General features: G+C 37.4%; 2 protein-coding genes across 8 annotated transcripts in view; both read right to left on the bottom strand.

Annotated features, from left to right (window-relative positions):
- Window positions 1–12,432, bottom strand: part of ADK (adenosine kinase) — a 551,078-nt gene that overhangs the window by 40,091 nt on the left and 498,555 nt on the right. The window lies entirely within an intron of this gene.
- On the bottom strand, window positions 6,697–7,220 carry LOC122708685 (eukaryotic translation initiation factor 1-like). Its single transcript, XM_043925040.1, has one exon. The coding sequence runs from the start codon at window positions 7,203–7,205 to the stop codon at window positions 6,864–6,866; it is 342 nt and encodes a 113-aa protein (XP_043780975.1). The 5' UTR covers window positions 7,206–7,220; the 3' UTR covers window positions 6,697–6,863.

Here is a 12,432-nt window from a genome sequence, read left to right as displayed (position 1 = left end):
TTTTCACTAGGAGATCTTTCTATGTTGGTAAGCAGAGAATGTCCCCATTATTTTTTATGACTGCATAATAATCCATTAAATGGATATACTATACTTTACTTAAACAGTCCTTTACTGATGGACTTTTAGGTTGTTTTCAATCTTCAGTTATCACAATGTTTCAAAGCACTAATGCTTTTAAGTAGACTCTAATTTAATTATTTGACTTAATAGCCAAGTCAATAATATCATTCCTACTTTATACTGGGAACTGACACAAGGAAATTAAGTTGTTAAACAAACAGCATGAAATATGCCTGTGTCACAGAATAGGAAAAAAAAGAGAGAATCTAGGAAATAATTTTTCTTTTCACTGTGATACACAAACCAGGATATGAGCAAAGACACCCTGCTCAGACTGCTCTAATAAACAGGATAATGAAACAGATGACAAATTCTGCTAATAATATAGATTTATAGAACAATCCTAATTAACAGGGACTTTTGGGGGAATGAAGAACTCTGGGCTAATTTAATTTTCTGATTAAAGAAAAAGCAGAAAGTCTCTTTAGTTGGAAATCTTTCTAAATGTACTAATATAATAACATACCATGACATCCCTGCTTTAATTAGTTTAGTTTATTGAACTCAAATGAAAATTTTCTTTGATAATAGAGAATCTTATAGCACATGTTAATGTTATTATTCTGAACATCAATTCTTATTGTAGTTCCAAACATAAAAATGCTTTCATGAAAGGCAGAATAAATGGAATGATGGCAAGTACACTGCCTTAGGACTCAAAGGATACACTGTTTGAGTCTGGTTTTGGCTCAGCTACTTTATTTATTATTTTTTTTCATCTACTTTACTCAACAAATACTTACTAAGAGCGTGTCATCTACCAGGACCTTTGTCAGAGAGGGAGAATGCAGATGTGAATAGGACAAACAAACACCGTGCTCTCACAGGACCTCCATTCTAGTGAGGACAGATAATATATAAGTAACGCAAAAGTGAAGAAGATAATTTGAAATAACAATAAATGACATTAAGGAAACAAACAGGATGAAAAAGTATGACTGAGGCGGAGAGTTAATTTAGATGGGTGCTACCTCCTCACTGAGGAGGTGATGATTGAATTGAGACTTCAGCAGCAAGAAGTAGCCACATCAGGGGTAGAATACTCAATACAGAGGACCTGGGCTGTAACAAGCTTGGTTACCCTCCATGTGTGGTATTTTGTTATACCAGCCCAAATGGACTAAAATAAATACACCCACATACATATTAAAATATGATAAAGGTAGAAGTTGTCATTTTACACTGGGAGAAGAAAGTTTGTTCAACAAATTGTGATGCAACTATTCAATAACATTCTGGAAAAAATACAAACTTGTAGAATTATTTTTCTATACCCCATAGCTCATATATAAGTTCCCTACCTGAAGTGTGCTTTATCTACCTTTGATTGGCGAAGCCCACTTATCCTTAAAAATTTAATTCAAGACGCACCCCTCCCATCCCCTTCTCTCTCTTGCTGAGCAACTCATCCTTATAATTAGGCGAGATCAATCAAGACAGGCATCCATGACAAGGGGGCTTGGCGCCATAGTGGGCCAAAGTGATATTAGAGGTGAAGTAGAGATGAAGAGGCAGTGATCAAGACCATCCCCAAGAGAAAGAAATGCAAAAACAAAAACTGGTTGTTTGAGGAGGCCTTACAAATAGCTGAGAAAAGAAGAGAATCGAAAGGAAAGCAAAGGAGAAAAGGAATTGAATGCAGAGTTGCAAAGAATAGAAAGGAGAGATAAGAAAGACTTCCTTAGTAATCAATGCAAAGAAATAGAGGAAAACAATAGAATGGGAAAGACTAGAGATCTCTTCAAGAAAATTAGAGATACCAAGGGAATATTTCATGCAAAGATGGGCACAATAAAGGACAGAAACAGTATGGACCTAGCAGAAGCAGAAGATATTAAGAAGAGGTGGCAAGAATACATAGAAGAACTATAAAAAGATCTCAGTGACCCAGGTAACCATGATGGTGTGATCACTCACCTAGAGCCAGATCCTGGAGTCTGAAGTTAAGTGAACCTTAGGAAGCATCACTATGAACAGAGCTAGTGGAGGTGATGGAATTCCATTGAGCTATTTCAAATCCTAAAAGATGATGCTATGAAAGTGCTGCACTCAATATGCCAGCAAATTTGGAAAACTCAGCAGTGGCCACAGGACTGGAAAAGCTCAGTTTTCATTCCAATCCCTAAGAAAGGCAATGCCAAAGAATGTTCAAACTCCTGCACAATTGCACTCATCTCACACGCTATCAAGGTAATGCTCAAAATTCTCCAAGCGAGGCTTCAACAGTATGTGAACTGTGAACTTCCAGATGTTCAAGCTGGATTTTGAAAAGGCAAAGGAACCAGAGATCAAATTGCCAACATCCATTAGATCACAGAAAAAGCAAGAGAGTTCCAGAAAAACATCTACTTCTGTTTTATTGACTACACCAAAGCCTTTGACTGTGTGGATCACAACAAATGGTGGAAAATTCTTAAGGAGATGGAATTACCAGACCACCTGACCTGCCTCCTGAGAAATCTGTATGCAGGTCAGGAAGCAACAGTTAGAATTGGACATGAAACAACAGACTGGTTCCAAATTGGGAAAGGAGTACATCAAGGCTGTATATTGTTACCCTGCTTATTTAACTTACATGCAGAATAAGCCAGGCCAGATGAAGCACATGCTGGAATCAAGACTGCTGGGAGAAATATCAGTAACCTCAGAAACACAGATGACACCTCCCTTATGGCAGAAAGCTAAGAGGAACTGAAGAGCCTCTTGATGAAAGTGAAAGAGGAGGGTGAAAAAGCTGGCTTAAAACTCAACATTCAAAAAACAAAAATCATGGCATCCGGTCCCATCACTTCATGGCAAATAGATGGGGAAACAAGGGAAACTGTGACAGACTTTATTTTCTTGGGCTCCAAAATCACTGCAGATGGTGACTGCAGCCCTGAAATCAAAAGATGCTTGCTCCTTGGAAGAAAAGCTATGACCAACCTAGACAGCATATTAAAAAGCATTACTTTGCCAACAAAGGTCCGGATAGTCAAAGCTATGGTTTTTCCAGGAGTCATCTATGGATGTCAGAGTTGGACTATAAAGAAAGCTGAGTGCCGAAAATGGATGCTTTGGAACTGTGGTGTTGGAGAAGGCCCTTGAGAGTCCCTTGGAATGCAGGGAGTCAATCCTAAAGGAAATCAGTCCTGAATATTTATTGGAAGGCCTGATGCTGCAGCTCCAATACTCTGGCCACCTGATGTGAAGAAATGACTGACTGGAAAAGACCCCGATGCTGGAAAAGACTGAAGGCAGGAGGAGAAGGGGATGACACAGGATGAGATGGTTGGATGGCATCACTGACATGATGGACATGAGTTTGAGCAAGCTCCGGGAGCTGGTGATGGACAGGGAAGCCTGGTGTGCTGCAGTCCATGGGATCACGAAGAGTCGGACATGACTGAGCAACTGAACTGAACTGAGCAGTGTTATGGAAAAAATTGAGCAATCAAACATCAATGGCTTTCTCCCTCCCTCCATCTTTCCCATCCTTCTTTTCTTGTGGTTTAGTCCTAATCACTGCATTAGTGGGATACAGGATACTACTGGTATTCTAAATGGACCCCTTCCCAAAACCATGTATTTCTTCCTGAGTACAACAGTAAAGATTTTCAAATGGATACGCATGTACCAAGCTATTCTCTAATTATCAATGAAGATGCTACAGATTCCACTACCTCTAATCATGGGCTTTCTATTGGTAAGATCTTCTCTTTGAGTTGCTGATAGCAGCAATGGCAAATGTTGTTATGTTTGCAAAGGAAAAGCTTCATTAGATATGAGGGAACCAATGGCTCCCTTTTTATCCTATGGATTAAGAAATCTTAGAGCAAGAAAGCATTAACGAAATATCACTAACGTTTAGTGCAATCTGGTTTGCAGGGATGATAATGCTTTAAGGTAACGTCATAGGTTTAAAAGGAAACAAAAAAAAATTGAAATTTATACTATACAGTGAAATTAAACTTCCTCAAAGTATGGAGTGAATTTCAGAGGGCTCCCTGACAAACACTGATAAAAGTTATGAGTACTATTTACTGTCCAATAAACTAAACTGGATTCACAGATCACTTGACTACTTGGAGTACAGCGATAAACACTAGTAAACAATGATTTTATCCAATTTAAACAGAACACTTTTCTTTATTGAGGCATTTACCAATCTCTCTTGCACTTAAAAGTAGATTAAAATGTATAAACGTATGGTTAATTACCTGTTTGAAGAAAACCTCTCAATTACAATATTTTATATTGCTTTTTAAGCTTAGTTGTACTCCTCACTATTCTTTATGAACAGAATTTGTAGCATCAGATTTTTGAAAAGTTGCAGGAATAGTTTAAGAATCATACTCATACCTATAAGTAGATTAAAAAGAATGGCACAACTCTATTAAAAAATGATAAAGACCCTCTTTCCAAACAGGCTGGTGTCTGTCATCTAATACTGAGCCGATTACTGCTAATTCCTCTCAGAACTGGTTCTACTAATAATCCTTAGTTGCTGCTTCCATTTTCCTGTCCAAAGTGTCATTCTAAATGTCTAGTACTCTTCTGAAGTCACCAAATAATTTTCACCATGATAGAATAGAAGCCATTGGGTGTCAAGTCTTTATACTCTGCTAGTTATGTTGAACTACTAGATAGTTCTTCAAATGATACACAAACCGCCCCCACCCCAAAACCCAGCATCTTTGTTTCTGAGATTGGAAGAAGATGAGAGATAATTCAATTTAAGAAAACCATCTTGTACAGCTTCAGAGGATACTATTGACACTCTAGTTTATGTAAATGACACCTGCTAGACTTGGTCTATTTACAGTCCATAGTACCACTTATACTTCCTCAGATGACCCAGACACAAGATACAAACTGGTCAGGCTGCAGATGTCAGAGCTGCAAGGCTGGTGTCCTTAATTGTGTGGGGTGTGACTTCTTGACATTGGTTACATCTGGACAGTAGAAATTTAGGCCTTGCTATTAAAAAAAAAAGTCTCTGTTTTAATACTGACAAATTGCACTAGTATTCCCAAAGAAATAAAGAAGTATCAATAGGCCAGGTATGAATTTATTTACCTATTTTAACAGCACATTTTAGATAACGTTAAGTAAATGTTCTCTGTGAGCAACATTTGCATCAGCAGTTTAGTTTTTAATTTACCATAGTGGTAGCTGATAAGAAAAGGGAAAAGCCTTCATGTTTAGCATGAAGCACATTCTGAAAGCTTAGAATTTGAGCGTCTGTGGCTACAGTTCACATGTTCTTTTTTTTTTTTTTTTCAGTTCACATGTTCTGATAGTGATGTCAATACCCTTAATACTTTGAGAGTGAAGAGAACACATACTGGATCATATAGGTGTCTTCTACCTACATCCAGGTACCCTGGTTTGAAAGGTATGCAGACAGAAACATCTTTAACACCCTCAGGGAAAGTCATGGGCACAAATTTTCACATTCTTTACAGAATAAATGCCATTAAGAAATATGAAAATGTGAAGAGCTTCCCTAGCGGTCCAGTGGTTAAGAATCCACCTGCTAATGTATGGCACACAGGCTCAACTTCTCGTTGAAAAGATCCTGTATGCCGTGAGGCATCTAAGCCCAAGAGCTGCAACTACTGAAGCCCAAGCACCCTAGAGCCTGTGCTCTGCAACAAGAGAAGCCACCACAATGAGAAGCCCACACACTGCAACTAGAGAGTAGCCCCCACCTGCTGCAACTTGAGAAAGCCCGTGCATAGCAATGAAGACTCCAGCAGAGACAAAAAATAATTTTTTTAAAAAGAAAGAAAATGTGAACACTTTATCTAGCATATTTCAAGTCTATGAAGTCACTCTAGACATCATGTAACAAGTCTTTCTTGATTATGTTTCCATATTTAGTGGGAAGAAATGGAGATAATTATTGAAATGTAGCAGAAACCCATTATTAGGTATATAATAAATATTTGGTGATTGACTAATGGTAGAATTAAAAGACTTCTAAGCTAGCAAACAAATATATTTTCTCATAAACTAATTTTTAGATACTATTTTAACAAAATAGAGGAAACTTCTGTATTCCTCAAATATTTTCTTAGTGGGTACCACAGGGATTACAATTAACATTCTAAATATATAACAATCTAATTTGAATCAAAACCAAATTAGTTTCAACAACACACAAAACCTATGCTTTCATATTGTTCCTTTTCCCCATTATGATGGTACTATAAATTGCATCTTTACGCAGATGTGTCCATTAACATATTATTTATAATTACCGTTAAATGTACTGTCTTTTAAATCACGTATGAAATAAAACAGGAGTTAGACACCCAAAATACAAGAACACTGGCTATTCATCTATGTAATTACCTTTACTGGAATTATTTCTTTACATGGCTTTAAGTACTGTCCAGCATCCTTTCATTTCAGCCTGAAGGATTTCTTACAGGGCAGATCTACCATTAATGACATCCGTTGGATCATCGAAAAAGCAACAGAGTTCCAGAAAAACATCTACTTCTGCATTACTGACTACACTGAAGCCTTTGACTATGTGGATCACAACAAAAGATGGAAAATTCTTTTTTTTTGGGGGGGGGGCTCTTTTCAGTTTATTGCATGAAGGAGTTACACTAGTTCAAGTTAAAAGCAGACCCCAAATGGTTACATTATACAAACTGTGAGGTTTTTAAACTTGTGACAAGGGACAGAAGGGAAATTCTACTCATTGCAAGGAAATCCTCACTTAAGCTTCAGTGAGCCAAAAGCACTTAAAACCCATGAACCTTCAGCTGGTCATCCTTAGCCACTCCAATCTCTACCAGGAACTGGCATATGTTCTTGCACTGGTCACCCTGTAGCTGAATTACTTCTCCATATTCTGGATGCTCAATTACAGTACCACTGCAGGCAAATTTCTTCTTAAACGCCTTCACTAGTTTCTTTTTATCGTAATCATCAGCGATCCCTTGGACAGTAGTAAGGGTCTTCCTGCCGTTTCTCTGTTGAATTCTTATATGGATATAATCCTCAGTGCCAGCAGGAAGCAGATCATCACCCTTACTTGCATCAGCAAAGGGGTCAAAAGAGTGGAGGTTCTGGATAGCGGACATACGATATGATTCCTTTTCCTTGGTGGAAACGGCCTGCGGAAGGCGGTGGCGGGAGAAGGCGGGCAGGGGGGATGGAGCATCTGGAAGCGAGCAGGCTCAAGGGGGAGGCTGCTGAGTCCTCGGCGGCGGATCAGGGACTGGGGCCGGAAAATTCTTAAGGAGATGGAATTACCAGACCATCTGACCTGCCTCTTGAGAAATTTGTATGCAGGTCAGGAAGCAACAGTTAGAACTGGACAATGAACAACAGACTGGTTCCAAATCAGGAAAGGAGTACGTCAAGGCTGTATATTGTCACCCTGCTTATTTAACTTACATGCAGAGTACATCATGAGAAATGCCGGGCTGGATGAAGTACAAGCTGGAATCAAGACTGCCAGGAGAAATATCAATAACCTCAGATATGCAGATGACACCACACTTAGGCAGAAAGTGAAGAGGAACTAAAGAGCCTCTTGATGAAAGAGAAAGAGAAGAGTGAAAAAGTTGGCTTAAAACTCCACATTCAGAAAACTAAGATCATGGCATCCGGTCCCATTGCTTCATGGCAAATAGATGGGGAAACAATGGAAACAGTGATAGTCTTTATTTTGGGGGGCTCCAAAATCACTGCAGATGGTGACTGCAGCCATGAAATCAAAAGACGCTTGCTCCTTGGAAGGAAAGTTATGACCAATCTAGACAGCATATTAAAAAGCAGAGACATTACATTGCCAACAAAGGCCTATCTACTCAAAGCTATGGTTTTTCCAGTAGACATGTATGGATGTGAGAGTTGGACAATAAAGAAAGCTGAGCGCTGAAGAATTGATGCTTTTGAACTGTGATGTTGAAGAAGACTCTTGAGAGTCCCTTGGACTGCAAGGAGATCCAACCAGTCAATACTAAAGGAAATAAGTCCTGAATATTCATTGGAAGGACTGGTGCTAAAGTTCAAACTCCAGTACTTTGGCCACCTGATGCAAAGACTCACTGGAAAAGACCCTGATGCTGGGAAAGATTGAAGGCGGGAAGAGAAGGGGACGACAGAGGTAGAGATGGTTAGCTGGCATCACCCACTCGATGGACATGAGTTTGAGTAAGCTCCAGGAGTTGGTGATGGACAGGGAAGCCTGGTGTGCGGCAGTCCATGGGGTCACAAAAAAAGAGTCGGACACGATTGAGCAAATGAACTGACTGACTGACCAGTAATAAACTCCTTTAGCTTTTGTTAACTGGAAATATCTTAATTTCTCCTTCATTTTTGATGTACTATTTTAACAGATATAAAACTCCAGTATATATAAGCCCTTGTTTTCAGATGGTGAATTACAAATTGCCAAAAAAGCTAACCCACCAAGTAGATTTTCCATGATTCACAATGCCTTTTAATTTACTGAAGGTCCAGGAAGATAAAATTGTAGTGTGGGCAAAGATCAATGTTGAGCTCAAGCTAGGAAAGCTTTTCAGAAATTGGTTGCTGATTGTACTTTGATAATTAAATACACAAACCTATGATCCTTTTAGGCTCACCTAATTAGTATCAAATGAGTTTACTTAATTATAGTTGTAAATTAAATGCATAGGGTTTGCCTCATCTCAAATAATTACATGTGCATTGTAATGTGAATTATGGAACATTAATTTTTACTTTATCGATTACTCCCTAAACAGAGATCAGGACTCATTATGACAAAGTTATTATCATAGCAGTTTTGATAAATAGCCCCTAGAAAAGGTTCCTGAATAATGTTTGCATATAAGTTCTTTAAAGGAAAGGTGTGCAAGTGTCAGAATTGGTACTACACATTTATGCAAAGCCCCAGCATAGACAAATGTTTTCCCTGAGGTATTTTAAGTGAGAGACATATATATACAGATATGCATGTATGTGTATATCTATATATATATATGCATGTATATAAAATCTCCACTCTCATTCTTCAGAGCTAGAACTTTTTCAAAGTTTATAGCAGAGGCTGTAACTACTTAAAACTTTAAAAAAAAAAGTTTCTAGGCATCATGTTAAGTAATTACATGTCGAAGCATTACCTCCAGCACATCAGTTCTTGGAATCCCTCAGGTGGAGGAAATGATAGGTCAATTGTCATGTTAAGAAAGCTTCTGTTATGTTCACTATACCCAGATAACCAAAAAATGGGACAAAAATTCTATATATTCTTCTACTCTGTGGATACTTTACTATAGCAATTTTTTTTCTTCCTTATGCGATCTTTAAAAAGAAGTGTTAGAAGATGAATGAAGAATTATTAAAGGTATAAATACAGACTAATCAGGGGGAGAAAATATCCTAAATATTGAAATGTTTCAGACCTAATTTCATGAATAGGCTTCTGGTTTTCCTCATATACAAAATACATCTAAGTAAAACTATGAGATTTTCTTGTTTAAAAGATACAAACTTTTCAGACCAGTCCCTTGCCTGACTTACTTCAAATGTACATCTTATTTTTCACATTTTCCTGCTCCTGTTTTATTACGAAACAACTCCCACTGACCACACCAATAACTGTTACCGGACTTATATTATTTCCTCTCATTTTTCTTGGCTATTTTGCAGTGTGTGCCAAAAGAAACTCCCTGCTTCCGCAGAGCCTGAAGAATGCACTTGGCTGCTTGCTACAAACACTCACATATTGCTAGTTAGGGATAGTGATGTTATATGGCTTCAAGAAGCAACAAAGGTGAAGACTGAACAGATATGTCAAGTCTTCCTCTGCATTTACAATTTCTAACTTTGGCCACCGCAGTTTTTTTCTCAGTATACTTGTAGCTTTCTGCCATTTCTCCCATTAAGTATAGAGACTGAGAGGAAGACCTCAGCATAACAATTCTGTTTTAATTCAGCCCAATTTTGGCCTAAAGCAAACATCTAATTACTCATGATTAATTCTAAAGAACATAACCTACTTTCATGTTCAATGGATCTATGTTAGAATCTAACTAGTGGCTTCCCCTCATTTTTCACTGCCTTTCAGTCTTTTCTCTGTGTTAACTTAATCCCCAAAGTGACTGAAGAATCATAAACTGCCATTCTCTTACTGCACAAATTATCTATATTACACAACTCACATTTCAAAGGACTTACATTATTAGTCTTGAATTGTGTGTTCAAATTCAGATTGAATTCAGACCTCTCTATAATAAATGACAAGATGCATGAGGGTTGCCTATGTAATCTAGGCAACCATAATTATACAATTATTGATGAAGTTCCTGTTGATAAACAATGCAAACATTAGGAAATACTATTTTGCAATTAAATGGTGAAGAAAGCTGTTTATTGCCTTCCATTCTCTCCACTGTTAATAAGATTGAAGTTGCAGATGTTCTTGTATGCTGCATTGATGTTAAATGGTGCATGATGCTCTAGGTGGTTCCCATAACCTTGCTTTGTCTACTATGAACTGACTCAATTGATATGATAATAGAGAAAAGAGCTGGGCTGAACTGGCACAATTTGCATAGCCTTGAAATTTGCGATCGTTGGACAGCCAACTGCTCCTAAAAGTTCTTATTCAGTTGTCATTGACAACAATGTGTTAGACAAATAATATTTTGGAATTAACCACTCAGGTGGGGACATCAGTTTACTGAAGCTTTTATCCCATCAAACAAGTTACTCATCAAGGCATTTCTAGAGCTAATGACAGGGAATTTTATGATATTCCTTGGGATCATTCACTGATAGATTTAACACAAAGAAAGCAGACATCATTCAGGGGGTCACAAAACAGTGGTAGCACTTATAGCTTTTTGACACAGGAATTATATCTCATAAAGCCTGTGTTTTCATCTCATTGTTAAATAAATGTTATATTTTAGAGGAAGGAATAATAAAATCTAGATGCTGTTCAATACTTTCCTCGTTAAAAAAATTATAGGAGAACCCATAAAAATAGTAGGAATCGGTCTGATGCATGAAAATAAAAGGACATGTTAGAGAACCTCAAACACTGAAGAAAATCCCAATACATCACAAAAACATTTTGAATAGTAATAGGAGAACTAGAGAAACACTGTAAGTATAAAAGAGGACTGAGAATCTCTGAGTTTAGAATTTAAGAGCATATATGATGAATGAAAAGATAAGAGGCAGTAAATATATCTTTGGTGGGTGGACAATGAAACAATCAAGAAGAGAGAAGATGTGCAAATAAATGGGAAAAATGTTAAAGTTTTTTTTTAAAAAACCATAAAAAAAAAAAAAACCATAAAAATAAAAATCCTAGGAAAGCTAGGATGAAAAATTTAGTGCTAATGAAGGTATAATACAAAACAGAAAACAACTGGGCCATGCTGTAATACTGAGAGGTCAATATTAAAGATTTAACTCCCTGAAAAACAAATTCCATTATCACTACTGGGAAAAGAGGTGGGGCAAAGGAATTTAGAGAAACACCAGATGAAAGAAACTGTGCGCACACAGAATTAATATTTTAAAGAAGGGCGATGTGAGTGGCTTTTAAAACAAACCCCATTCTCTACCTTAATTTAAGGTTTAAAGAATAGCATGCTCTGACTTTTTTGTTGTTAGTGTAATTTATGATAAATTTAGGATATAACCCCAAATTACAATAAGACCATTAGCTTTATCTCAAGAAGACTAGACTATATTTCAAGAAGACTAGAATATAAACCTGGGATGGAAAATGGGTCCACGGGATACATTGTATTCACTGCTCCTCCTTAATGGGCTCATTCCTGTGGGGGAACTATTATACATTCTGTAAAAACGACTGTACTTCCTACCTGATTATTATCAGGCCATATGATTAGCTTCAGCTAATGAAATGTGTGGGGAGATGATGCAAGAGATGTAGGAACTACTGTGTAGTTCTTTCATCATGCCTTTACCCCTCTAATGCAACTAACATACTCCTGATTGGGACTGCCCTTCGGTGTTGATTCCAGACAGGAGAAAAGATGGAGTAGGGCCTCAGCTACCCAGTGAAGAAAAAGAATGCAAGAGAAAAAGAAAATCTATTATTGAATGTCATTAAGATTCTGAGGGTTATTTGTTAGTAGGCTGCTGCCTTAGCCTAACCTGGCTAATAAATATATATATAAAAAAAGGGTAGCACTGCATTATTAATCTTAACATTTCAAAATTATGAGATGAAGACTACAGAATAACTGCTTATTTGAATTTGACAATACCTTCACTGTGTCTGAAATGAAATGCAATATCAGATTATACATTCAACATGTGTTCTTAAAGAGCATA

Source organism: Cervus elaphus, chromosome 15, assembly GCF_910594005.1.
Source record: "Cervus elaphus chromosome 15, mCerEla1.1, whole genome shotgun sequence".
In the NCBI taxonomy this organism is placed as follows: Eukaryota; Metazoa; Chordata; class Mammalia; order Artiodactyla; family Cervidae; genus Cervus; species Cervus elaphus.
The sequence above is the reverse complement of the archived record's forward strand: the minus strand, read 5'-3'. Positions and strand labels throughout refer to the sequence as shown.

Bases quoted from the DNA above. Each gene is read 5' to 3' on its own strand.
- LOC122708685 (XM_043925040.1), bottom strand. From the start codon at position 7,205: ATGTCCGCTATCCAGAACCTCCACTCTTTTGACCCCTTTGCTGATGCA.